Source organism: Bacidia gigantensis, assembly GCF_019456465.1.
Source record: "Bacidia gigantensis strain McMullin 20006 chromosome Unknown contig_156, whole genome shotgun sequence".
In the NCBI taxonomy this organism is placed as follows: Eukaryota; Fungi; Ascomycota; class Lecanoromycetes; order Lecanorales; family Ramalinaceae; genus Bacidia; species Bacidia gigantensis.
This window is the reverse complement of record NW_025408594.1, coordinates 1,203,904-1,227,535: the sequence shown is the minus strand read 5'-3', so window position 1 is coordinate 1,227,535 and position 23,632 is coordinate 1,203,904. Positions and strand designations below refer to the sequence as shown.

At 49.5% G+C, this 23,632-nt stretch overlaps 10 protein-coding genes across 10 annotated transcripts; 5 read left to right on the top strand and 5 right to left on the bottom strand.

The window, feature by feature from the left end:
* Window positions 1-263: 263 nt before the first annotated feature.
* Window positions 264-2,957, bottom strand: KY384_002655 (uncharacterized protein; the record flags this gene model as incomplete). The annotated part of the gene is made up of 6 exons (XM_044811177.1): window positions 264-365; window positions 417-751; window positions 803-902; window positions 958-1,847; window positions 1,895-2,228; window positions 2,376-2,957. The coding sequence occupies 6 exons, from the start codon at window positions 2,955-2,957 to the stop codon at window positions 264-266; spliced, it is 2,343 nt and encodes a 780-aa protein (XP_044672060.1).
* Window positions 2,958-4,542: 1,585 nt separating this feature from the next.
* KY384_002654 (uncharacterized protein) lies at window positions 4,543-8,664 on the top strand (the record flags this gene model as incomplete). Its single annotated transcript, XM_044811176.1, is given in 3 exon segments — window positions 4,543-4,784; window positions 4,796-6,607; window positions 6,654-8,664. The coding sequence occupies 3 exon segments, from the start codon at window positions 4,543-4,545 to the stop codon at window positions 8,662-8,664; spliced, it is 4,065 nt and encodes a 1,354-aa protein (XP_044672059.1).
* A 524-nt stretch (window positions 8,665-9,188) lies between these two features.
* On the bottom strand, window positions 9,189-10,516 carry KY384_002653 (uncharacterized protein; the record flags this gene model as incomplete). Its single annotated transcript, XM_044811175.1, has 2 exons — window positions 9,189-10,257; window positions 10,308-10,516. 2 exons carry the CDS (start codon window positions 10,514-10,516, stop codon window positions 9,189-9,191), a joined length of 1,278 nt encoding a protein of 425 aa, XP_044672058.1.
* A 700-nt stretch (window positions 10,517-11,216) lies between these two features.
* Window positions 11,217-11,925, bottom strand: KY384_002652 (uncharacterized protein; the record flags this gene model as incomplete). Its single annotated transcript, XM_044811174.1, has 4 exons — window positions 11,217-11,390; window positions 11,506-11,632; window positions 11,748-11,809; window positions 11,869-11,925. 4 exons carry the CDS (start codon window positions 11,923-11,925, stop codon window positions 11,217-11,219), a joined length of 420 nt encoding a protein of 139 aa, XP_044672057.1.
* An 807-nt stretch (window positions 11,926-12,732) lies between these two features.
* Window positions 12,733-13,935, top strand: KY384_002651 (uncharacterized protein; the record flags this gene model as incomplete). The annotated part of the gene is made up of 4 exons (XM_044811173.1): window positions 12,733-12,911; window positions 13,095-13,346; window positions 13,408-13,864; window positions 13,915-13,935. The coding sequence occupies 4 exons, from the start codon at window positions 12,733-12,735 to the stop codon at window positions 13,933-13,935; spliced, it is 909 nt and encodes a 302-aa protein (XP_044672056.1).
* A 222-nt stretch (window positions 13,936-14,157) lies between these two features.
* On the bottom strand, window positions 14,158-16,504 carry KY384_002650 (uncharacterized protein; the record flags this gene model as incomplete). Its single annotated transcript, XM_044811172.1, has 2 exons — window positions 14,158-15,659; window positions 16,483-16,504. 2 exons carry the CDS (start codon window positions 16,502-16,504, stop codon window positions 14,158-14,160), a joined length of 1,524 nt encoding a protein of 507 aa, XP_044672055.1.
* A 1,457-nt stretch (window positions 16,505-17,961) lies between these two features.
* Window positions 17,962-18,395, top strand: KY384_002649 (uncharacterized protein; the record flags this gene model as incomplete). The annotated part of the gene is made up of 2 exons (XM_044811171.1): window positions 17,962-18,033; window positions 18,084-18,395. 2 exons carry the CDS (start codon window positions 17,962-17,964, stop codon window positions 18,393-18,395), a joined length of 384 nt encoding a protein of 127 aa, XP_044672054.1.
* Window positions 18,396-18,484: 89 nt separating this feature from the next.
* On the bottom strand, window positions 18,485-19,570 carry KY384_002648 (uncharacterized protein; the record flags this gene model as incomplete). Its single annotated transcript, XM_044811170.1, has 2 exons — window positions 18,485-19,369; window positions 19,397-19,570. The coding sequence occupies 2 exons, from the start codon at window positions 19,568-19,570 to the stop codon at window positions 18,485-18,487; spliced, it is 1,059 nt and encodes a 352-aa protein (XP_044672053.1).
* A 785-nt stretch (window positions 19,571-20,355) lies between these two features.
* Window positions 20,356-21,973, top strand: KY384_002647 (uncharacterized protein; the record flags this gene model as incomplete). The annotated part of the gene is made up of 3 exons (XM_044811169.1): window positions 20,356-20,946; window positions 20,994-21,867; window positions 21,945-21,973. 3 exons carry the CDS (start codon window positions 20,356-20,358, stop codon window positions 21,971-21,973), a joined length of 1,494 nt encoding a protein of 497 aa, XP_044672052.1.
* Window positions 21,974-22,520: 547 nt separating this feature from the next.
* KY384_002646 (uncharacterized protein) lies at window positions 22,521-23,519 on the top strand (the record flags this gene model as incomplete). Its single annotated transcript, XM_044811168.1, has 2 exons — window positions 22,521-22,651; window positions 22,706-23,519. 2 exons carry the CDS (start codon window positions 22,521-22,523, stop codon window positions 23,517-23,519), a joined length of 945 nt encoding a protein of 314 aa, XP_044672051.1.
* Window positions 23,520-23,632: the final 113 nt, after the last annotated feature.

Here is a 23,632-nt window from a genome sequence, read left to right as displayed (position 1 = left end):
ATTCAACCCATTCAATGTTCTACTTGAGCACTGTGAGTAAATATATCATTCCGATTGTTTTGGTTGAGACGCAATTGTAAGGCCATTCGAGAACTAGGCTACGTTGATTCTGCGAGATGTCAGGTAGATCGTCCAAGATAATGTTTGATAGCTGCTTCGTAGTCATGAAATCCTGCAAATATCATCAGCAGCTTATCGACTTTTGGCAGGTCGTAGGCCGCTTCAGTTTCCCTTGGCTCTACTAGCACGAAGTCTTCCCCGCTCTATGAACCCTTATCCTTTCTCTCGGCGGCTCGACTATGGCGAGCGGATCGAACAAGTGGCGCTAAGTTGATCAACGGCTCTGCCGTTTGGATGAATTGATGCTATGAAATCGTCAGCTGGGAGTCCGTCATGCCTGTACCTCAGTAACCCACCCTCAACAAATCATGGGCAGAAGCTCTCTTCTCAGGGTCCACCTTGAGCGCAAAGTTCAAAAAGTCCTTGAACATTGGTGTGAGGTTATGCTCGTCCTTGATTTGGGGCGTGCCGTTGGTGGCAATCAGGTAGAGCGCTCGAAGTGGAGACTCGGTCAGATAAGGAGGCTCTCCTTCAATCATTTCAATGGCCATGATCCCCAAACTCCATATATCAACTTTCCGTCCATATTCTTTGCGCGTCACGACTTCAGGCGCCATCCAGTATGGTGTTCCAACCATTGTAGTTCTCTTGTTATGAGACTCGTTGATTTGAGCACAGAAACCAAAATCAGCTATCACGGAAGATCAGTTACTCATTCGTCAATGTGGAATGTGTCTCATACTCAGCTTGATATTACCATCTTGGGCTAGCAGAATATTGTCGGATTTGATGTCTCGATGAATCACACCTTTAGAATGCAAGTGTTGCAGGCCATTAAGAGTCTACACGTCAATCAGTCTTAGGCGTCTCAGAACTTGACCTCGTCTGTCCACTGACCTCTCGACAGACTGCTGCTATCTGACCCTCTGTCATGAGATTAAAGGTTACGACATCTGTGAGACTTCCTCCTTCCATGTATTCCATGATGACCCAGAGCTCTCCCGTCCGAAGATAACTGTCCATGAAGTTGACGATATTCTTATGCTTACTGTCCTTCATCACGAGTATCTCATTGATGATAAGGTCCTTCTTCGGCTGCTGTTCCAGATTCATTTGCTTGATAGCCACGCACTTACCCGTATTGATCTCGTACGCCGTAAAGACTCCTCCCGATGCGCCTTGACCGATCTTGTTCAGATTCTTGTACTTTCGCAAAGGATCGCCGGGTGCGCAGATAGCTGTTAAACGAGAAACAATATCGATATTACTCGCGTTCCGATTTCGCCTCGGCCGGGGTGTCGGGCCATTTCTTGCTTGTTGGGTTGGGTTGGGTACATCCTGAGGATCCTGTGATGGGGTGAAAGCTTTTTGAGCTGATTCAAGAGATGTTTGAGGAGGTTGCTGTTGGGGCTGACGCGTGCTAGGATTACGCTCCACGTGCTGCTTCTGTGAAACCTGTCGTGATGGAGACGTATGCTCTTGCTGTGGTGGGGGGCCTTGTTTTGGGGTTGTCGGGGCATTTTGCGCTTGCCGAGATGTTTGCCTGGTGAGGCCGTTGGCTTGTGGCTTTGAAGGCTGTCGCTGTAGACCTAGTTCAGAATCTTCTTCTTCAAGCTCATTCGGAGGGGGACGACTGCGAACTGCTAACTCTTGTGGGGGTGCAGCGGAGCTAGGTCCAACTTGTTTCGCAACTGTCGGTTTTTGGGGTGGCGGTCGCGCTGGGGTCAGATTTTGCACCGCTGGGGGTTTGGGAGCTGGCCGTCCAGGTACCAGACCAGGATGATTGGCTGGTGTTGCCTGGCTGGTGAACGTGGTTGGGGGGTGGCGGGCACACTTCTTGGGATTGGAGGGGCAGCTCGTGGGTTTTCGAAGCTTCCTTCTGTGTTGGTAGGGAATCGAGGACTGGCGGGAGGACTGGTGATAGTCGATAAATGCGTGTGAGGCGTCTGGAGAGAATTGGAAGTCGTAGGCGTTATAAGACTCAATCCAGACGCATTCGGATCTGCCCTAGCATGATCGAACTTGTGCCATATTTGATCTTCGGTACCTCCTCCCGCGGTATCTTTGTAGAAGCCCATGATATCGACAATGGTTTGAGGGTTCTGCTCTTGCTCGCTTTTGGAGATGCCGCTCTCCGATAGCATTTTTTGCCATTCTTTAGGGAGTCCCTGCTGGAAGTCAGCATTTCAGAGGCTCAAATGTGGTCTTAGCAGCTTGGTCTTCGGGAGAAAACGAACGAAATCAAGGAAACTTGTTCCCGCAGGTGGCAGAAGCGCAAAAGGCTCCAGATCAATTGATGAAGCGTGCAAACTTACGGTGAATTGGCCGGTCTGATTATCGAATCCGACATGGGTAACATGAACTGGGTTCTCCGGGGCTGAGATCTTGACACTATTCGAGCGCGGTGATCCTAAGACACTACCAATGAAGGATGATATACCACTCTTCTTCTTCCATGGTGCAGGACTCTTGCCGCCGCTCGAATCGTCCGAGTACCTCTTTGAGTTGGGGGAATAAGCACTTCCCGAGCCCGATCGCGCTCTTTCAAATGGTCTATCATTACTCGAAAAGCTGGCGGATTGTCTCAAGGATGGGGTCATTGTCTTAGAATAAGGCGCGGTGTGTGATAAGGGAGGCGGGCCCGGCCGTCGCAATGAGTTCTGATATCCTGAGGCTTTGGTGGAGTCCAACGACGACAGCGTTCCAGGGTGTGGATTCAATTCATCCGGCACCGTCTCCTCGAACGACCTCCGAGTGTATTGGTGGGGCCGTGGCGCGTGAGAATGGGACTGGTCTTTGACAGAGCGCTCGAGCGAGGAACTTGAGGAGGTGGGGGTCCTCTGACAATCGTGGCTGGTGTGACTACTGGCCGGCGACTGGGACGGCTGTCGGTGCATAGCTGAGTGGTTCTGGTGACTCAGTGAATGGACGCTGGCGGGAGGTTCTTTGGTCAGACGCTTCGCTTTCATGCCATTCCTTGTGTCGTCCATGATGCCCTAGCTCTGGAACAAAATGCGGGCGCTAGCCCACCGTTTAAAGATACTGCGATTGGCTCTGGGCTAGCGCGTCAATGGTCGGGGTTCTGCCTACGATAGGAGATCCACGACTGGCTGGCTGGCTGGCTGGCTGGCAGTGCTGGGACGGAACGAATCGAGGAGAAATAAACAAATGATGCAGATGCCAACGGTCAAATTAATCATAGGCAGCTAGCGGGTATTCCGTACGTGAGAAATAAGTCTGGCGGCGAGGCTCCTGGGAGAGAGCGTAGATCTCCCACCCAGCCGGTTCTGCGCGTGCTTGTACACTGATCTTTCCCCCTCAAAGTATAGTCACCGTCGGCAATATCCCTAGTCATACATCTGTGCTCTACATAGAGTGTCAGGAATGTACCCCAGATTTGCAAACCCTGCCTTCTCCCGACCGGATCACGAGCCAGATGAAACAAACACATGGCAAACCCCTGCGCAGAGTGGGCAGCATGCATTGTGCGTCTTGCGACACCGAGACATATGCATCTACCGTGTGACTCGAGCTGTCTATTGCCACTACTCGATTCTGTAGTTGGACCGGATGCTGAAGGCTCTTCATCAACCTTTAGCTCCATCTCATGCTGCGGGTCTAAGCTTGACAGGACATATCGGGTGGAAATCAGTCTATTCATCCCCAGTGCTTGGTGTCAGTAATGAATTTGCTGAAGGGAATTGGATACTTCCAAGCATCCGCTTCAGAAGCAGCGGCGACATTGACCTCCTCCTGTTGGGCAGTGTTCCACTCCTAGGTTGAGGCTTGAGATCGCACTCGCATGAACTCACACGAACAGCCTGGAACGCCCTCAGTGAACCTGCATACTCAGCTGCGTAGACTTGGCTGAACATGGTCATACCCACGAGTGGGCTACAAGGACAGAACGTCAATGTATGAAAATTGAAAATAGATTTCGTTCTTACATCGACTAGAATCAACAGAACTCAGGCTAGAACTAGAACTAGATTTAATCCTGCCCCTAAGACCCTAGTGCTAAAATGTGGCTGCTCGGAGAAGAACTTTTTACTCCGAACCATTCTTCCTTTCTGTCCACTGTGCGCTTTTCCAACCTTGCCCGAAGAACCCAAGCCTCAGCTGAGGTTCGACGAAAGGCCTCATGTCTCTGTTGATGGCGATGCTTCTCAACTACCATCATTCTCTTGGCCACTGAATATCTCTTAGGTACTCAAGGCGCCCTAGCTGAGTGTGACGTCTAAATACATTTCGGCGTAGAAGCTACCCCCAGCGTTGAGTCCAGGCATTGCCAGCTTTGAGCTGTATTAATCGACTCGAGAATCCGCACTGACCCGTCTACGCTCTATTTACGGAGCCTCAGTCAACGTCAGACGACGACAGTCCAAACGCTAAAACCAGTAAGCTCCAGCTTTCCACACACGCAAATAGCTTAACACCATTGGGACTTTCACCTAGTCTCTGATTTCAACAACGAACAAGGAGATGAATGGGGACCTTGATCCAGGCTCTAGCAGCTTGACTGCTGCAGAAAAGCTGCGGCTGAAGCACGAAGCTGAAGCTGCCCATCACCCCACAATCGAAGATGTTCCGGATGAGGACGACTTAGAGCACCCCCTCCTTCGACTGATGCTCCAAAAGATCATGTCCCTGCACCTGACGTGGCCGCCAATGGCTTTTCAAATGAAGAAGCAGGCAAGCAAAAGTCCGACGAAAACTCTCGACCTGTTTCCTCGAGATCCGCTGCTCCAAGCGGCTTGAACACTCAGTCAGAAGAGCTCTTCCCGGCCCTTGGCAGTGGTCCCAAAGCTCCTACTCCAGGCAAGCCCACAACTGCGTGGGGCGCCAAAAAGCCGTCTTCACTCCAGAACAGACCAAATGGGGTCAATGGGGGCCTCCATGCGCCAAGTATGAATTCATCCCGTGCATCGACGCCGGTTTCGGATGCTCGTACTCCTGCATCCTTGCACGCTTCCACAAAGCCAACTTTCAATGGCGTACCCCAGCAAATACACATACCCGGGAAGCATACTGAAAGCATTCAATTCGCCCGCCATCAGCTTGTACCGCCTAACAAGCTCAAGAAAAAGTCCTACCAAGGAGTGGTACAAGACATTAACAGAAGATCCAAAGCCAAAGTGGAGGTCAAGCCTGGGTTCAATGGAGGCGTTGTTTTCGAAGGGACCGGGCCTGTTGATGCAACCCGTCAAGCATTGAAGGATGTGGCAAAGGAGGTTGGCTCGACACAAACGGTGAAGATCCCGATACCTCTGAGCGTGCGCTCCCATGTTATTGGGCGACAGGGAGCTATGATCCAAAAGCTCGAGAAAAGCACTGGTGCCAAAGTGCAAGTCCCAAAGACTGAAGAACGCCATGCTGTTGTTTATGAAGATGACGACAGTCAAACCATAGACGTGACCATTGAAGGCGATGCTGTTGCTGCGGAAATGGCTCGGCGGGAGGTTGAGAATATAATCAATGAGCGCACTTCGACCGTGAATCTCCGCCTAAAACATATTCCAGCAGAGTACTACCCCTTTATCGCAGGACCACATAACTGTCGCATCCGTGCGCTGGAAGATGGGAGACAGGTACAAGTTGAAGTGCCTCAATACATTACCTGGACAGATGGACCACCTCCAGAGGTCTCGCCGACTGGCATGCCACCTCAATTTACCCCATGTTCAACCCATCATATCAGAATCTCTGGCGAGCGTCTTGCCGCCCTACAAGCGCGATCTGAAATCGAACGCCAAGTGGAAGAGCTCCAACGACAGATATGTCTTTCTCAACTGCAGCTCGACCGAGGTCAGCGTCAAATCCTTCTCGAGAATGAGGATTCCCATCACGACTTCCTGAACGAGACAGGATGTGCCATCATCCTGCCCCCTGTTACTGCTGACTCTGATATCCTTACCATCACTGGCCCACAGAATAGGCTGGTTTCTGGCTTGGATAAAATCATGGAGATAGCTAGTGCTATGTCATTGTCTCGCGTCGATGTAGCTCGTCAACACGCAAATGCTCCAATGGGTGCACACGCCCATGCTCATGCTGTTACACAATATCTTCAACAGCGGAAGATCATTGAGCAATTAGAGCGACGGTACAACGCGCGAATTGTGCTACCAAATAATGATCGAGAATCCGCCGAGTGGGAGGTCTATGTCAAGGATGGCAAGAATGGCATCCGAGCAAGACAAGACATTCTCGGATTGATATCAGCACATCCACCAGCTCGGATACGTCACGTCCAATTAGATCCGTTCTTCCATCAACACGTACATCAACAGACTGCCAGAAAACTAAAAGATGACTACGGAGTACAGATACTACCGTCTAGAGCCTCTGCGTCTTCGGACCATCTAATTCTTGTTTATGAAGGGCAACAGGCATCTTTTGTTGAAGCTGATGCCTTTCCACGATCGGTACCTTTGCCACAGGAAGTGGCAGAGTTTGAACAAAACTTGGAGCAAGCTCAACAGCACATTCTTGATTTGATCAGTGATCAACAGAAGATTCATGCAACTAATGTTGCAGCACCTCTGAAGTAAGGATCGAAAAATCTCGGTTTGGAAACTGGCTAACATGTGTAGATATCACGAAAAAATTCGCAAGTTCGTTCAACGAGAACAGGAAAGCTTACCCCAGGATCGGGTCCCTGTTCAAGTAAGTTTTGGGGTCTCCGGGAAAATTGATCAAGGCGCAGCGACAGTGCCGGACAGTCCTCTATCTTCAACAACCGATCATCATGCTACTTTGCGTGGTCCAAGACCTGCTGCTGATGATTTCGCTGCCAAAGTACTGGCATTTGTTGAGGCCGAAAAACAAGACGATCTTGAGCGCGGCCATATCACAAGCTTCGATTACCCGCAGAAGCATATGAGCCATCTCATTGGCAGGAGAGGCGAAAACGTCAACAAGCTCCGAGAAGAGTTCGACGTCAACATCCAAACAAAGGAGGGTAGAGTTGAGATCATCGGCCCAAAAATGAAAGCTGAACAACTGAAAGCCCGAATAATATCGCAAGCTAAGCAATTGGAAGACGAACGCAGTCACGTTCTTAAGATACCGTCTAGATATCATCGAGATATCATAGGGGCAAAAGGCAGCCAGGTCAATCGGCTCCAAGATCGACATAACGTCCGAGTTCAATTTCCTCGAGCAGTTTCCGCCTCTGAAGACGCCAAATCACTTGCAGATGGTGCAAGCGAGATTAGCCCTTCACGAAATCGAAGACCTAACCAAGGACCCGATGAGGTGATTGTCAAAGGACCCAGTAAGGGTGCTGATGCAGCACGAGACGAGCTTTTGAGCCTGTTGCAATGGACAATGGACAATTCGCACGCGTCATCTGTACGTGTGGCTCAGAAACAATTGCCTTCTCTCATTGGACAAGGCGGACAAGAAATGGAGGCTCTTCGATTGGCATCCGGCGCCCAGGTGGACGTGCCAAGCAAAGAGAGTGGTGACGCTGGTGGACGCGTCGAAATTCAGCTCAAAGGCACGAAAAAGCAAGTTGAGGAGGCCAGGAAGATCTTAGAGCAAAAATCCAGAATCTTTGATAGTACAGTGTCTCGATCCATAAACATCGATCGCAAACATCATAGGGCTCTCATCGGCAGCGGAGGCTCAAACATCCGCAATATTGTTGTGGCTGCTGGAGGCTCTGATGATCGTCGCGACTTGGCTAGAACCGTTAGGTTTCCAAGGCAAGACTCTGATACGGATGCCGTTCAGGTAGAAGGTGATTCAGCGTTGGTTGACAAGATAATTGCAGCAATGCAAGACTTCGCCACGCAAAAGGAGGGGCAGATGGTTGAGAACGTGGTCATCCCACCGCAGAAACATCGTTTGCTCATCGGTCCTGGCGGGGAGACCAGAAGGCGTCTCGAATCTCAATTCAAAGTTGAGCTTTACATACCTAAGACCACGGAAGAATCCGCTGCCCGATCGAATATTAAGATCAGCGGCCAGGCCGCTGACATAGAGAAGGCGAAGGCTCACATTTTGAGCTTGACTGAAGATCAACCCGGGGAGACCATTCAGATACCAAGAAAGCACCATCATTCAATTGCAGATAACGGTCGATTCTTTCGACATCTCCGAAATGATCTTCACGTCACAGTCGACCATGGGAATCAAAGACCACCTGCAAAACCCACATCTACTTCGGTTGCTCAAAACTCTGGATCCTCCATGCCACTGATTACTGACGATCCCAATTCCATGAGTACCCACTCGTTCAATATAGTAAACGGTGAAACAGTCTCCTCTGAAGAAGGCTCCATCCCGTGGAATTTGAAAGGCACACCAGAGAATATTGCGGCCGCTTCTTCTGCACTCGACAGGGCACTCGAAGCTGCGGCGGCGCGCGAGTCGCAAGTCACTGGCTACTTAGTGCTTCCAGATCCAAGCCTTTACCGATATGTCATAGGCAAAGGTGGAAGCAAGATCAATGATATTAGGGCGCAAACAGGATGTAAGATTACGGTGCCAAGGCAGAATAGTGATGGTAATGCAATAGAGATTGTGGGCGGCAGGGATGGCGTCGAGCATGCTCGAGATATCATTCTTGATGCTGTGGATCGCACTGGAGGCTACTAGTGCGTTGATAATGGTGTCTTCCATAACTTGCACCGTTTGCCAAATTGGATTGCTAATGACACACGTATCATTACGTGCGTCATTGTAGGTAGAGGTTGGGCTTGGAACAGTTCAAAGCTATCCAGAAAGTAAAGTATCAGACATCTGCTCGACATATATATTGGTGTAGAGAAAAATCTTAATCATTGCTGAAATTTGAAGCTGACCATTCCCAAGTGCTGATATGTCATCTAATCTCCATGAATGCATTCTTCTACTTAGAATTCGATACACCTCTGTATCACACATCTACAAGAATCTCAACAGAGGCCTAGCTGCTACATGCCGTTCGAAGAATTGTTAAGGCTGCCGTCTATGCATCCAAGAAGGATGTTTTGAACATAGCCAGCCATGGGCGACAGGTGCAAGTAATTCCAAGAACATATGTATAGACTACAGCCCCGCCTTTGTCACTTCAGACTCTATGTACAAAAGACTACCATACAGATCTCACTCATATATACTTCACCCCGTTCGGTAATGCCCTAGTAATCCATCGCATCCTCAAACAAGTCTCCCAACTGCTCCCGCTCCCGTTCCACGTCCAGACTCAACCCCGGCGCCAACATCAAAACCCGTTTCTGCGGGATCGTTCCCTCCACAAGCTCTTCTACATCCTTTCCCTGAAATCCGAGTCCCTTTAGCCCCCTGGGCTGATCACCCAACTCGCTCAGAAACCTCGCCAACGCCTCCGCTAATACCTCACCCTCACTTCCCCTCTTCACACTCGTAGTGTCCACTCCAAATGCCTCTGCTGCGACAAGATGGCGCTCTGGATTCGAGGGCGCCGTGAACTTGAAGACAGCAGGCGCGGTCACTGCGACAGAAACACCATGCGGAATAATAGGATCAGAAGACTGGTAGCCATAGTGTTTATACTTAGCCGGATTCTGCGAGGAAATCGGGTACGACATCCCATGGCACAAATGCACGCCTGCATTTCCAAAACCTACGCCCGCCAAGGTGGCAGCAAGGAGCATTTCCGACTGCGCCTCGAAGTCATCCGGATCCTTCGCTGCACGCGGGAGGTACTTGATTGTCTGCTTCAAAGCCTGAAGGGAGAAGATGTCGGATATAGGATTCGCACCCTGATACGCGGGGCGATTTATGGGATTCGGAGGACGCGGTACGCGCTGCTGGTAGGGGATCGCGGTCCATGATTCTAGCGCGTGGCAGAGGACGTCAAGACCTGAAGAGGCGTGCACAGCGGACGGCATAGTTCGCGTGTTGTAGGGGTCGCAGATACCGAGGGTGGGCTTGAGGGCTCGGTGCGCGATGCCGGTTTTTGCTTTCTTGGAGACGAGGTCGAAGATGGCGGTGCCAGTGGTTTCGGAGCCGGTGCCGGCGGTGGTCGGGACGGCGATGAGAGGGGAGAGCTTCTTGTCGATTGGTTTGCCGAGGCCTAGAGGTGCGTTGACGAAGTCGAGAAAGGAGGCGGATGGGTAATTGGTGTACAGGTTCATGAGTTTGGCAGTGTCGATTACGCTGCCTCCACCTACGGCGAGGAAGGCGTCCGGAGCGTATGCTTTAGAGAAGTCGATTGCTTCACGAATACTTGCTGCGGGTCAGTGAATCCATAGCACGAAAGGTTGGTCCGGCCTCACGAGTAATCCTTTGGCTCGACCATTGTCCTCTGATACACGGTATATTCCACACCCTCGCTTCCCAAAGCTTGTTCTACTTGCTTCATTGCGTCTAGTTTTGCCACATTCTGATCTGTGACCACGCAAACCCTGTTCGAACCCATGTTCTTGAAGTCCATGCCCACCTCCTTGGTGCAACCGGGTCCGAAGCGGATGCTAGAAGCCGCCATTTCGAAGGCATAATCAGGAGTTTGCGGGCTGTCCACGGGCGTGGCAAGTGTCCTTCTGGCATGTCTGAGAGCGGACGGCGCTGGGTGAGCACAGCTAACATTCGTGTGGCATGGACATGCTGGAGGATGAGCGTGGAGTGTTCTTAGAAGATTGAGCGCTCGGCTTGCCGCAGTGGGTGCCAATCGTACGCCGAGACCCATTGTGGAGGCGGAAAATGGTCAAGCTACGGTACCACAGTAGTTGTGCCTGTCTTGATTAATGTATCGTGCGCCATTGCATGACGCCAGAATCACAGGTGCATGCTGACGCGCATTGGGATGTTCTTTTTGCGGGGAAAGACCTCGGCAGATCTGCTGATTTATTGCCGTGCTGTCATTGGAGCGACCCCTGGCCAAGTCTCATTGACGCAATGAAAGAGACGGTAGCCAGACTGCCATTTTTCTGAGAATAAAGCACAACAATGATACGAAGATTTTTTGACGGTAAAGATGAGAGATAAGCAGATGGCGAATGGGGGTTTAAAGAAATAGTTAATGGATACGCGATCGACCAACGGCTCTGACCCAAATTTGTGTTCTAATACAATTTGCAGTAAAGGATAAGCGCTGGCGGCTGTTGATATTCTTGAATGAGATCGATGCGAAATACCTCTCGCAAGGCAAACATCAAAGTTCCTTGAAAACTTGATAAGCACTCTTTCTACTTGCTGCTTTGCGAATTGGCCTGGAGATACTTGTATGCCCCAAATGCTGCCAGGCCACCGACCAACACAATTGCATAAAGACCGATGCCCAAACCAGTCGAGTCTGACGTTGCACCTGTGCTGGCTGTAGATGGTGGAGGAGCATGCGCTTTGGGTTCGGGGTCACCAGCCTAGTATACTCTTAGCCATGCTTCTAGGTTAAATGCCAAAGATGGGCATTGATATATTGAAACAACAGATTCTGGGCATTGGAGGCAAAGGTCATGGCGCAGATATCAAACGTACCACTCTCTTTAAATCGCCCACCTTCAGCCCCTCAAGGATTTCCCTTGCCTCGTCACTATGCCCTACGTCTTCGAACGCCTCCGTAGCCTCTTGGCCGCCGACATCTAAGAGAACTTCTTCGCCACCGCTAATTCCCGTTTGTCAGCCGAGGTTCTGCGTTCTAAAAACTTGCTCGGCAGCAAGTGGCGAATCGCAAGGCGCTCGACGGTTATGGCGCCGAGAATGAATGGCTTGCAACATACGGATGCTCGTCGACGAATGATGTGGCATCATAGACTTTATCATGGACTATCAGGTAGATGTCCTATGAGCCAGACAAGCCAATTAGCTTCTGTGCGATCGAAAGTTGCGGATTGTACATACTTTTTTGGAGCTGTGTTCTGAGACCTCAGAGAAGGTGAGCTGCTTCGTTTCAGACATACTGAAGCGACTGATGGCCAAGCCAGACGGTACAAAACAAAAAGAAAGATTAAAGAAAGTGCTCTGGTGTCAGCAGAAGCACTCAATCGTCAGGATCGTCAAGGCCGGAATACCTTGAGGACGCGGAACAATTTACTCATTTCGACAAAATGATATCTCTTGGCACTGACACTACTTGAACTCTAAACTTACCTAGTCGCATCAAGAGGGCTTGGCGCTTCTTCCCCCACGCTCCTGCGCATTGGGCAATAGTCTGGTAACGCCTGCTCCGATTGAAAATAAACAAGTGCTTCAATGCATGGGCATCAGATATGGCAACGGCGCGCGTACGCTAAGTCTCTGTAATTACTGATACCCACGCCGTAAACGTAGAATAGATTCGACATTTCTTCTTGAAATTGAGCGTCTCTTAGGGGTTATCATATTACTAGATTGGGAATGATGAGCTCTTTCCTGTGCTAGCATGTCAGAACCCATTGTACCGCCCACCATCGCTGTCCTGATGCACATGAACAGCAAAGGAACATGCCACAAAACTGTAGGTGATTGCCTTGAGGCCCCTCGTAGCCAAATACTATGGCATCGTCGAACAAAAGTCGAGCACGTAATCTTCACTTTTAAGCGATGAACAAGCCCGTACCGGTTCCCATCTCGTCGTTCGTTTCTAGACATTGTTTTCCTGCTTATTCAATCTTCTTTGATAACATCCGAGTCATGTTCAAGAACTTATCTACTTGGGGCCCAAGGAGCAGAGAACCCCTCAACAATTGTATTGTTCAATGTTCTTCGCCATGGAATCGTGTGAATATGAAGTCTTTCACGGCCAAGTCGATTGTCGCTCGTACGAGGACCTTCTCACAGACCACTCTCAACGCGAACAAGTCAGGATTACGAAGCTCGCAGCCTTTCAACGCAAACCTCGCCGAGCATTTGACGCCCACAATAAAGACCTTTTTACTTCAAGGAAAAGTTGCTTTGATCACTGGGTGAGTCAACGGCAAGTTCGGATAGTCTAATATGCCTTTGGTGCTGTCTTTAAGTGATTTTGATATACTGTGACTGGCTTTCCTTATTGCAGCTACTTGTGCTCCGAAGAATCTTGGATCTTTTCCCATTTGAGGAGCGCAAGATTGACGGTTTTACATTCCCTAACTTAATCTGCTGTCTAGAGGAGCTCGAGGTCTTGGATGGAATATGGCTCAGGCACTTGCTGAAGCCGGCACGAAAGAGATCGCGCTCGTAGATCTCAAGCAAGAACTCGGACAAGCATCTGCCGCAGAACTACAGGATAGCACCGGTATACCAGTACGATTCTACGCCGCCGATGTTACCGACGCAGATGCCATCAAGGAAACCGTCAGCCAGATATCAAAAGACTCCGGCTCTATAGATATCGTGGTCAATTCAGCAGGCATTGTCGAGTGAGCTCGTGCCATATTCAAGATGGCTGTCCCAGCATTTCTGACCACACAAACCTCCCAGCTCAAATATCAAAGCCGAGACCTATCCTCCGTCCGCATTCCGCCGTCTCCTCGACATCAATCTCACTGGCAGCTTCATCGTTTCCCAGGCCTGTGGCCAGCAAATGATAGCCTCTGGCAATGGTGGCAGTATTATCTTCCTCTCCAGTATAGCTGGCTCACGTGTCCTGCATCCTCAGCAACAATGCGCCTACAATGCGTCTAAAGCCGCCGTAACACAGCTCGCAAAATCACTCGCGGGCGAGTGGGCGCCGCATGGGATCAGGGTCAATACCATTGCGCCTGGGTACATGGATACGCAGTTGAATGAAGATCCGTTACTGCAGGCGCAGAGGACGCATTGGGAGCAGGCGACGCCAATGGGGAGGATTGGAACCCCAGATGAGTTGAATGGATTGGCGGTTTTCTTTTCTAGTGATGCGAGTAGATTTGTTACTGGGGCTCACGTTTATGCTGATGTAAGTCTGTGTCAAATATGGACATTGATACTGGCTAATGATGAACGCAGGGTGGATATGCGGTCTACTAAGGTAAGGATTTGGATGAGAAGCATCCTTTGTGGCTTTCGAACGCGATCTGGTATGCAGTTGCAACTAGGCATAAGTATGTATTCTGATTGCCGAGTAGTATAAAATGAGATTTTATGAGAATTGTGTCAACTATACGTAGGCCTATTCTATCCAGGAGTATTCGACGTCGTTACCCAACATATCACTCATAGCCCAAAAGATATCCTGTGAAATGTCCAAATTTACCTTCTCACTTTGCCTACCACATCGATGACGCCCTCCCCAACCTCGACCTTCCACCCCTCCCTCACTAGCATCGCTCCAACAGCTGGCCCAAGCCTTCCTTTGCCACCTTGACTATGCTGTCCTCTGCCGGTGATGATCCTAAGGCCACCGTTCCGGGCTTTACCCTCTCGCGCCCACTCCCTGCCCGAGCTTTCCCACCATTGCTCGGCTTTGCGACTTGCAATAGCCTGTGCATCGCGTACCTGCACACCGTGCAAATCGACTTCTCCTGATCGCGATTGACCTACTACCGTTGCTTCAGCCTGAGCGCTTTCACGCTGACGTAATGCATCAGACGCGTCCCGTGCAACGGAGCTGTAGTACGCAGCCGCGCCACCCATTAGTGGTTTGGACTTTGAGACCCGGTGGGCGGCTGATGCTTGATGGTACGCTTGATGACGAATTATATCGAGCCTTTCGGCCGTTTCCACAGGGATAGCCCTTCGGGCAGCAGACAGCGATTCCAGCATCGAATCTGAAGAAAGGTCAGGAGCTTGGTAGTGCGGTGTGATGATAGCTTCAGACACGGCGTACGGCTTTGTCACTAGTGCACGCGCGAGTTCATGAGCAGATGCTGTAGATGGGTACGTAAGTCTTACAAGGGCATGTGATTGGTGGGGGTCAAGGGTAGGGAAATCAGCAGTAAGCTCGGCAGCTTGCGTCTCTAGCAGAGGAGGTGTAGCCTCCTTAACGTAGGGGTTCTCGTGTCGTTCGGAACGGCAAATTGCAGCTATCGTTGAAGCAAGCGACACTGCATGCTTATGGTAGGTTGAAGCAATGACCGTTTGAGGAAGATGTGTGCGTGCAGTAATGAATTGGACATCCTCCCTAGCGCGATCCCATTGACTCAAGGGAGCAGGAGTGATGATGCTAGATCTATTGTCCTGAGGAACCAAAGTCGAGCTCTCCCAATCATGGGGACTTGCCTTCTTGCCTCTCCTTTTTCTCGTCTTGTAGAAAGTAGGCTCCGAGAATCCTTCGATACTTCTTTTAATTGACTTCTCACCCAGTTCGTTGGTATCATCCTCTAGAAAAGCTCGATTGAGTAATTCTTCCACCGTACGATCATATCTATCTCCAGACCGCTTTAGGATGTAGCTTATATCAACAGATTTGACAACCGGAAACATCTCTTTCAATATGTCTGCTTTCGCCTCGAAGGGCAATGCAGTCCATCCGAGTTGATGCTCTGACGGAGGGCCCTCGACCCCGTTTTCATTGTTCAGATGCAAAGCTCCGAAAGCCGACAAGGCGCCACTAAGTTCGGTATCTTCTGTGTCTGCGGAAGAAGACGTGGCATCGTTAGGACGAGATCCTGCTCTCTCAGACGAACTCTGCGATAGTGGATCGTCGTCGACATGGCTCGTTCCAGAAGGGTCGAAGTCAGCTGTGTTATCAGCACCTGTGCTTTGTTTTACGGAATCAAGGACATTTCGAAATTCCTCGAGCGATGCTTGATCTGTCAAATCATAATCTGACGACAGAGCGTAGAACAACGACGAATCGATTGGGGGACAAAATTCTCTCTAAATACCCAAACGGTCAATAGAGTTATCTTTCCAAAGCTTTCAAAGCGTACCTCAAGCGCCAACGGCGCATCATCCATATCTCTCTCTGATTATTGAATCACAAGTCCCACGCTGATTTATTGGATGCATAATTGGGTGGTACGTTGTGAAGGTTCAAAGCCACAGGCCCACCAGGGCCTAAGGCAAGCACAAATGAAATCTCGTCATGGACTTCCTGTTTAAAGCGCAATTGGGCACCTTTCATCACGACTACGTAAACTCCAGACTGTTTTGGCCATATTTCTAATCTTTTTAGGAAAGGCTTGAAATAGATTCTTCAGTATTTTTACCATTCAAAAATGCTGAATAAGTTTGAAATTTATTTTATATTCTTAATATAATGAATAAGTTCTGAAAACTTAAGATCACTCCACACATATTCAATAGTTGTACTTTATCTGAAAAAAAGATTCTTGATGTGCGGATTTATCGGAAATATGATTCGTCTAGAAAAGCCCTGAGTGTGTAGGCCTTCTTACAAACATCACACCATAACTTGATTTTAGCACGAAGTCTCGACCCATGATTATCGAGCAAAAAAGGACGACAAAATGGCAGATATAGCACCTGCTAAGATATTGGGATCGAGAACTCATCAGTATCCAGGTCGAAGAATATCTCAAGATCACAATCAACCGCGAGGAGACTAATCAAGTTCAGGAAAGCTCAATGTCTCAGAGACGTTCTTTGAAGTTCCTAAAAAGTACGACTCACCCAGCGGCAGTAGATTGAGCATCTTTGGACGCATCGTAGAGAGATATCAGAAACCAGTGGATCCTAGCAAGGACTTGAAAGATAGTACCCGTGAGACTGTGTATCTACCTTGGTGTAAATTCAACATCCTCCCCCATTTCTTCGAAATCTAAGACAGACTTCGACCAGTCTTATATTTGCAAGGTATCGATAGCTATGACTTTTCTAAGACGATCCATGCTTAGACGCTCTAGGCGGACCAGGCTTTCCGTGTAGAAGTCCTTCGAGCACCAGTTGGGTGAACTTAGTGCTGGATAAGGGCTATAAGGTCTCTATGCTCCAGTCGTCTTTTCTCTTCACGACTGAAAATTGGAAAGATACTGCTGCTAGATCAGCGAGGTAAATATCTGCTTCGGCCTTCTAGAATGAGGGCGAAGTCTAATGTTTCAAAAGGCACTGGCATGAGTAGCACGATCACTGCGCGAACACTCGCGGTTGAAGGGAATGCACATAGTCAGGCTGCATTACTCAAGCATTTTCGGGCGGATAACATTGGTTTGTTTGCGACTACAATGCACCCTGATGTCTTTAGGGCCTGACGAATTGGCATAGTCAAGGATTGCGAGGCAGTGCGAAAGGCCTTGACGAAAGACTATCCTACTGAGAGACGTAAATGGACACTTCTAGGTCAAAGTTTTGGAGGCTTTTGTTCCGTCAACTACCTTTCTCAATTGTGAGTTGGAAATAAGGGCTTAACTGAGGTACCCGCACACAGCTAAGAGTTGCCAGTCCGGAAGGACTGCAAGAGGGTAGGTCTGAGTCAAGATGAATGCAAGCTTCTTACAAACATCAATCCAGTTTTCCTGACAGGAGGGTTACCACCGCTAGTTTCAGGACCTGACAAAGTGTACGATCAGCTCTTCAGTGAGTCCCGCAATCTTTTAACAAGGATTTAGCAACTGTATGCACTGAGGAGCTCACATACTCAGGGAAGGTGATCGAGAGAAACAAAGCTTTTTACAGTAAATATCCGGAGGACATAAAGCGGGTCAAGGATATTGTCCGCCATTTACAGAAAGAACCGATTAGACTCCCAACCGGAGGGAGACTCTCGGTTTCACGACTGCGTCAATTAGGAAGTCTTTTCGGCTTTCATGGTATGGCATCGGAATTGAAGTAGAAATCTTTCTGCTGATGCATATTGTAGGATATCTTGATACCGTCCACGGTATCGGTGTCCCTTCTTGTCTCTTTTTGGGTCAAGAGAACTGACTTTCCAGAGTTGATTACCAGGATGACCAGCGACCTCACACAGTTTGGTTTTCTCACACGCCAAACCCTTTCGGCCCTTGAACATTTGCAACCATTCGATGACGCTCCCCTATATGCAGTGATGCACGAAGCAATATATGCAAGACGGTAAGCGGGCCAGCTTCAAGATTGCAGCAAGACGACTGAGAGTGCTGTAGCGGAGCAACGAACTGGAGCGCAGAGCGTGTCATGAGCTCATTTCCGGACTTTCTTAACACCTCCACCGAAGGACCCCAGCCAATTCTATTCACCGGAGAAATGGTCGGGAAATCTTCCTTACTCACAGCCCCCAAGCTGACGTCGGGACATAGATCTTTCGCGGCATGTTTTCAGACTTCGCTGAGCTTTCAGCATTTCTTGACGTGGCAAATATCATTGCTGCCGTAAACGACTGGCCCGACTTGTATGATGAAGAACAACTCGCCATGAATGAAGTTCCCGTCTACAGTGCGATTTATGTCGAAGATATGTACGTAGACTATGATCTTGCGAGAGCTACTGCGACGAGAATCAAGAATTGCAAGACGTTCATCACCAACGTTCTGTACCACGACGCCCTTGGAAATAAGACTGACGAGCTCATAAGACGACTGTTCGATTTGCGCGATGACGTTCTTGATTGATGTAGCTGGGACCTCGGCAACGAACTTCTAATAGACATCATGGCAATACCAAAGTTTGAGTGCATTCGTGATCAGAATCGTGATGTCGTCTAGTCTGCACCAAATTCCAAAAGTCGGAGCTTCTTAGCATCTTCTGGGTGGAATTGCGCAACTTTGACGCGTACTAGATATCTCACGGCAGCGTTCTCTTTTTTCAAAACGATATAAGGACTTGACGCTTCTGCTTGGGCTGCAGCATTCAGCAGGTTTTCCACCAAATCACGGAATTCTCTCTCCGCTGCTTCGGCCTCTGATTGTGATCCTGTCCCCCAAATTTGCTCATTCCGTTCTAGCCTTCTCATTTCAGCCTTATCATCGTCTGCAGAAGTTTTCTTTGGCTTTCCTTGTTGCGTAAATCCAGACTTCAACGCTTCCTCATTAAGATCAAGCGCATCACCGACGACAGGTCCTCCCAGATCTTCCGCTGCTAACATGACGGAGAGATCCTCAGCAACAAAAATATTGAATGCTCGGACTAGATTACGAAGCTCCTTCGCATACCGCCGCCTTCGCAGTTGTTGCTCAAGTACAAGCCCTGCCGCGATCTCATTTACACTTTGCGATCCTTGAGCTGTTTCTTCGGTGCGAAGTTTCGCAACGCGGTCTTCAAGTGCTTGTCTCAGATACTGGGCATCACGAAAAGTTTGGTCCTCATTGCGAAGTTCAGCTTGAGCGCTCAGTAATTTCTCTTGCATGTCCTTGATCGTCCTCTTCGTCTGCTCTATCAGATTCAATGTTCTTCGAATAGCCAATAACGCCGGAAGAGGAGATTCTGGTGATGGTAAAGTCGGCTCACTAGCTATCAGAGATTTATAAGATGCTGTAGCCTTCTGTACCTGCTGGAGATGGGCTTTGAAATTCTCTGAAGATTCCTCTATTGACGGGACTGATATCTGTTCACGCAGCTGACCAACGGCGGCGTTAGTTATGATTACCTACTTATATAGGCGATCTCAATTTACTTTTTCGAGAATGGATTCATGTTGCTTTACTTGATATTGAAGGGAATTGAGTGATCGATTAAGGCGGCTGGCATAATCGTCCAGCTCGTCCCCAGCCAGCCTGTTCTCCACATCTTCCTTGGCCAGATGACTAGCATACTCCTGAACCTTGTTGATGGTGAGTTGGGACGCCATCCCAAAGGTTGACAATGTCCCACGGCCTACAGAAGTCTAGCCATTCACCTTGGAATCCTTCTCATGGCCAAAGGAGTGACAGAGGAGACCTCCAGGCGGAAATTTATGTCCGTTCATTTCGCGTTCCAACGGATGATTGAACGTGTCAATGGGGCTAGACTGAAACGAGCCTAGATCAAGCCCCATGCCCTTAGTGCCGTGAGTTGCACATATTACAGATTTGCTTCATTTGCTCCCTCTTACGCTTTCTAACATCACCAACCAGGTTCACGAATCGACGACAGAGAGGTTCTAAGTAGGACTACGAGGCACTGGTAACAGGTTTGCAAGTCCCAGGCGTTCCCTCAGCTCCTCTTCTTCCCCGGCCGTAAATCAGCGTTTTCTTTCGTACCACTCGACGTCTTGAGCCTTCTAACCCCCCCTCACTCGCATCGCTCACCTCGTCCGCACCTCTCACCTCACTTCACATTTCACTCTAGCCTTTTTGAAAGGCTACGTGATACCATCCTATATCCTCGAATCAGCACAGCGTTCACCACGTCCTCTACACTCCCCCCTCACGACCTCATTCCAAGTTCTACAAAATCCTTCGCTACCCCCAGCACCATTTTCATCAGCATCTACACCAGCATTCAAAGCACTACTTTCACCGTCTTTTACACCAGCGCACTCTCCTACAAATCTCCTGGTGTACATAAGAACAATTTAAAAATTTCAGCCAAAGAACCAATTACAGTTCCTGCAGTTCGACCGCATCACCATTATTGTTCAATACCCTTACAATCATGTCTGCATCGCCCACGCTGACTACCCCTGCTGCCAATACAAAACGCCCCTTGGACGACGAATCTTCCCCTTCAGGACCCACTGACCAGCCCGACGCCAAGCGCCCAGCGCTTGATAAACCTCTCAAGCAGGAGGAAGCAGACGGGGAAGACAGTAGTGCTCCACCAGACACTTCTCAAGGAGAGAATAGTCTCCCCACAGCCGAATCAGTAAAGAGCGAAAATGAGGCCGCGTCGCTACAAAATGGCAGCCTAATGAGCCAAGGAGATACTACTTTGGTCGAGACTGGAAATGCGACACCTTCAGCCGCGACCCTTCAAGATATTCAGCCCATTCAGTCCACAAGCGGTCAGTACGATCGAGCAACCTCTCAGGGACCAATGCAACATGGCCACCAAGATGAGACTGGCTGGTTGCATATGCGCGCCGTCATCTCCAGTGCAGAAGCAGCTACCGTAATAGGAAAAGGTGGCGAGAATGTTTCCCTTGTCCGCCGACACTCCGGCGCCAAGTGTACCGTTAGCGACTACTCTCGTGGCGCCGTTGAGAGAGTCTTGACCGTTAGTGGTCCGGTGGACTGCGCTGCAAAAGTAAGTTGGCTGCTGCCTTTCCAAATTCACCGACTGATAAGTTAAAGGCGTTCGGCTTGATCATCCGCACATTGAACAATGAGCCGTTAGAGTCTCCATCCACTTCACAATCCAAAACTTACCCTCTGCGCCTCCTTGTGCCCCATATCCTGATAGGGTCCATCATCGGCAAGTCAGGCGTTCGTATCCGCGAAATACAAGAAGCGTCTGGTGCTCGCCTCAACGCTTCAGATTCATGCCTTCCCCTTTCAACGGAAAGATCACTTGTAGTCCTTGGAGTGGCTGATGCTGTACACATTGCTACGTATTATGTCGGGCAGACGCTGGTGGAGCAATTGACTGAACGCTTTGGAGGTCCAGCAGCGTCAGCTTACGCTACGAGAAGTGGAGGTCCGGCTGGGGTGGTACCAGGTGGCATGCAGGTGGTGCCGTATGTACCACAACCTGCAGGAGGCCAATACGGACATCCGGACAACTATCGTCGGCACAACAACCAAGCCCAACGAACTCCAGCGAATCCATACGGTGTGCCGTATCTGCATGGCCAACCACCCCAGCAGCAAGGCCAAGCACCTGTGCATTTCGGCAGCTCCCCTCAGCCGGGAGGCTACCAGGGAGCTGGACCTCACCAGCCGCAAGTCAACCCTCATCAACCCACTCATACGCACGCCGGTCCCCCAAATCAACCTATGCAAGGCGTGGTTCCTGGCCAGCCACTAACCCAGCAGATTTTCATTCCCAACGACATGGTGGGAGCCATCATTGGAAAGGGAGGAGCAAAGATCAATGAAATCAGGCAGCTGAGTGGCAGCGTGATAAAGATCAATGAACCTCAAGACAATAGTAATGAACGTCTCGTTACTATCACCGGCACTTCGGAGTGTAATTCTATGGCCCTCTACATGCTCTACTCGAGGCTAGGTGCGTGCTGCCTTTCACAGTATAAGGCTGAATCCTTGCTGACTTATTAAACAGAAAGTGAGAAACATCGCATCTAGCGTTCATCAGTCATCAACGGGAGTTGTAGGCGAATGACTTAAGGAATGCGATTTAGTAAGCCAGCGCTGCTTGCGCTACAAAAGCCCTTTTCATTTTCTACGAGCCTGCACGCAGCTCGTCTTACATTCTCACGACGGCCAACTTCCCCCTCAGTGGCTTTGAAGCCATCTTCTTTTCATCTAATCGCAATCGGGTGCTTTGTCTTCCCAGTCCGGTTGGTCTCGCCCTTGAATGGCCGCAAACGTGACCATAGAAGTCGTAAAGCTCTCGTCTGAGCCTGTGCGCTACAATCCCTTTCACTCTTGATCGTTTGCACTTTTCATGCCAATGCCCAGTATCACGTTTGCGGCCTGACGCCTTGAAAGGGTATTCAATGCAGCCTTTCTCATCAAGTCTTTGCACCAATTCAAATGCTCTAATAATTATGGTTTCTGCACGAGACTTTCGATTGTGCAATATGCTCCACATAGCAGCTTCCGCAAGGGTTCCTCGGTCGCTCTTTCCTCATGTTGGCGGTTAAGAACAACGTTAGGGTCGAAAGACGACCGAGCGCAAGAAACAAATCAGCTTCAATTATGTCTGGCATGACTATTACCAAACTAAACAATAAAAGACAAGTATCGGCTCCCAAGCAGATAGTTGCAGTACCGTCTTCAATTCCTATATCACCAACCGTCAATTTCCCAACTCCAGCAACACCAATAAGGTAAGTCGTTTGAGGATCAGAGAGCTAGTGCAGTCTGTTGAACAAAATGCTTAGATATTTGTTCCGCACACCAATTACCATCACGGCCGGCTCTGAAGGGCACGCTTTTCCTATCCACCTCGAGATCCTGCTCACAGCGTCACCCTTCTTCGCAGCCGCATACAACCCAACTTACGCTTTCCGTGACTCGCCCACACCTCTCACTAATAGATCTAGCATTTCCATTGGTAAGAATAAGACTGATTTCAATAAATTATCGCTTCCCACAATCCTGCCGCAAGATTTTGAATACTTCATCCAATGGCTGTACACCCGCACTTTAGACCACGAAGACTTGACAGGCCCGCATCCAGCCTACTTCAAACTCATCAGACTCTATTCCTTGGCAGATCAACTACAAGTAACCGCTCTCAAAAACAGAATCATAGATGAATTGGCCACCGTTGCGGACCGGACGAATTCCTGTCCCACACCTGATGATACCCGTGTTGTCTGGGACGACGAGAGTGGCTGCCTTTCTTCAAGTGGCTCCTCTACAATCGTCAGATGGCATAGCTCGAAGACTGGCGAAGGCAGCGAAAACGATCAAGCGGCCGAAGGTTGTGGAGGTCATGTTGGTACACATGGTGGTGGCGGACTGAGAGAGCTGATAGGAGATCTATTCGTGTGGAAGAAGACGGATAAGCTTATTGCAGAGCATCAAGATCAGTGGGACGAGAAGTTCATGAGGGAGGTGATTGTGAAGCTGAAGAGGGAGAAGGCGAAGAGCGAACGGCCACCTTGGAGAGACAGGCAGGCAGCCTGTAAAAGGTATCATGTTCATGATGAATGGGCGCCTGCATGTGAGGGTACGGCAAAGGGTAGCTGAAGTTGATCGGCATTAGTGGTTGGCGTACGCGTTGGTGCATAGAGAAAAGGAAAGACGGCATTGGCTTTTTGGAGACGTGGCGTTCGTTCTCGCAATGAGTCGTATAGTATTTC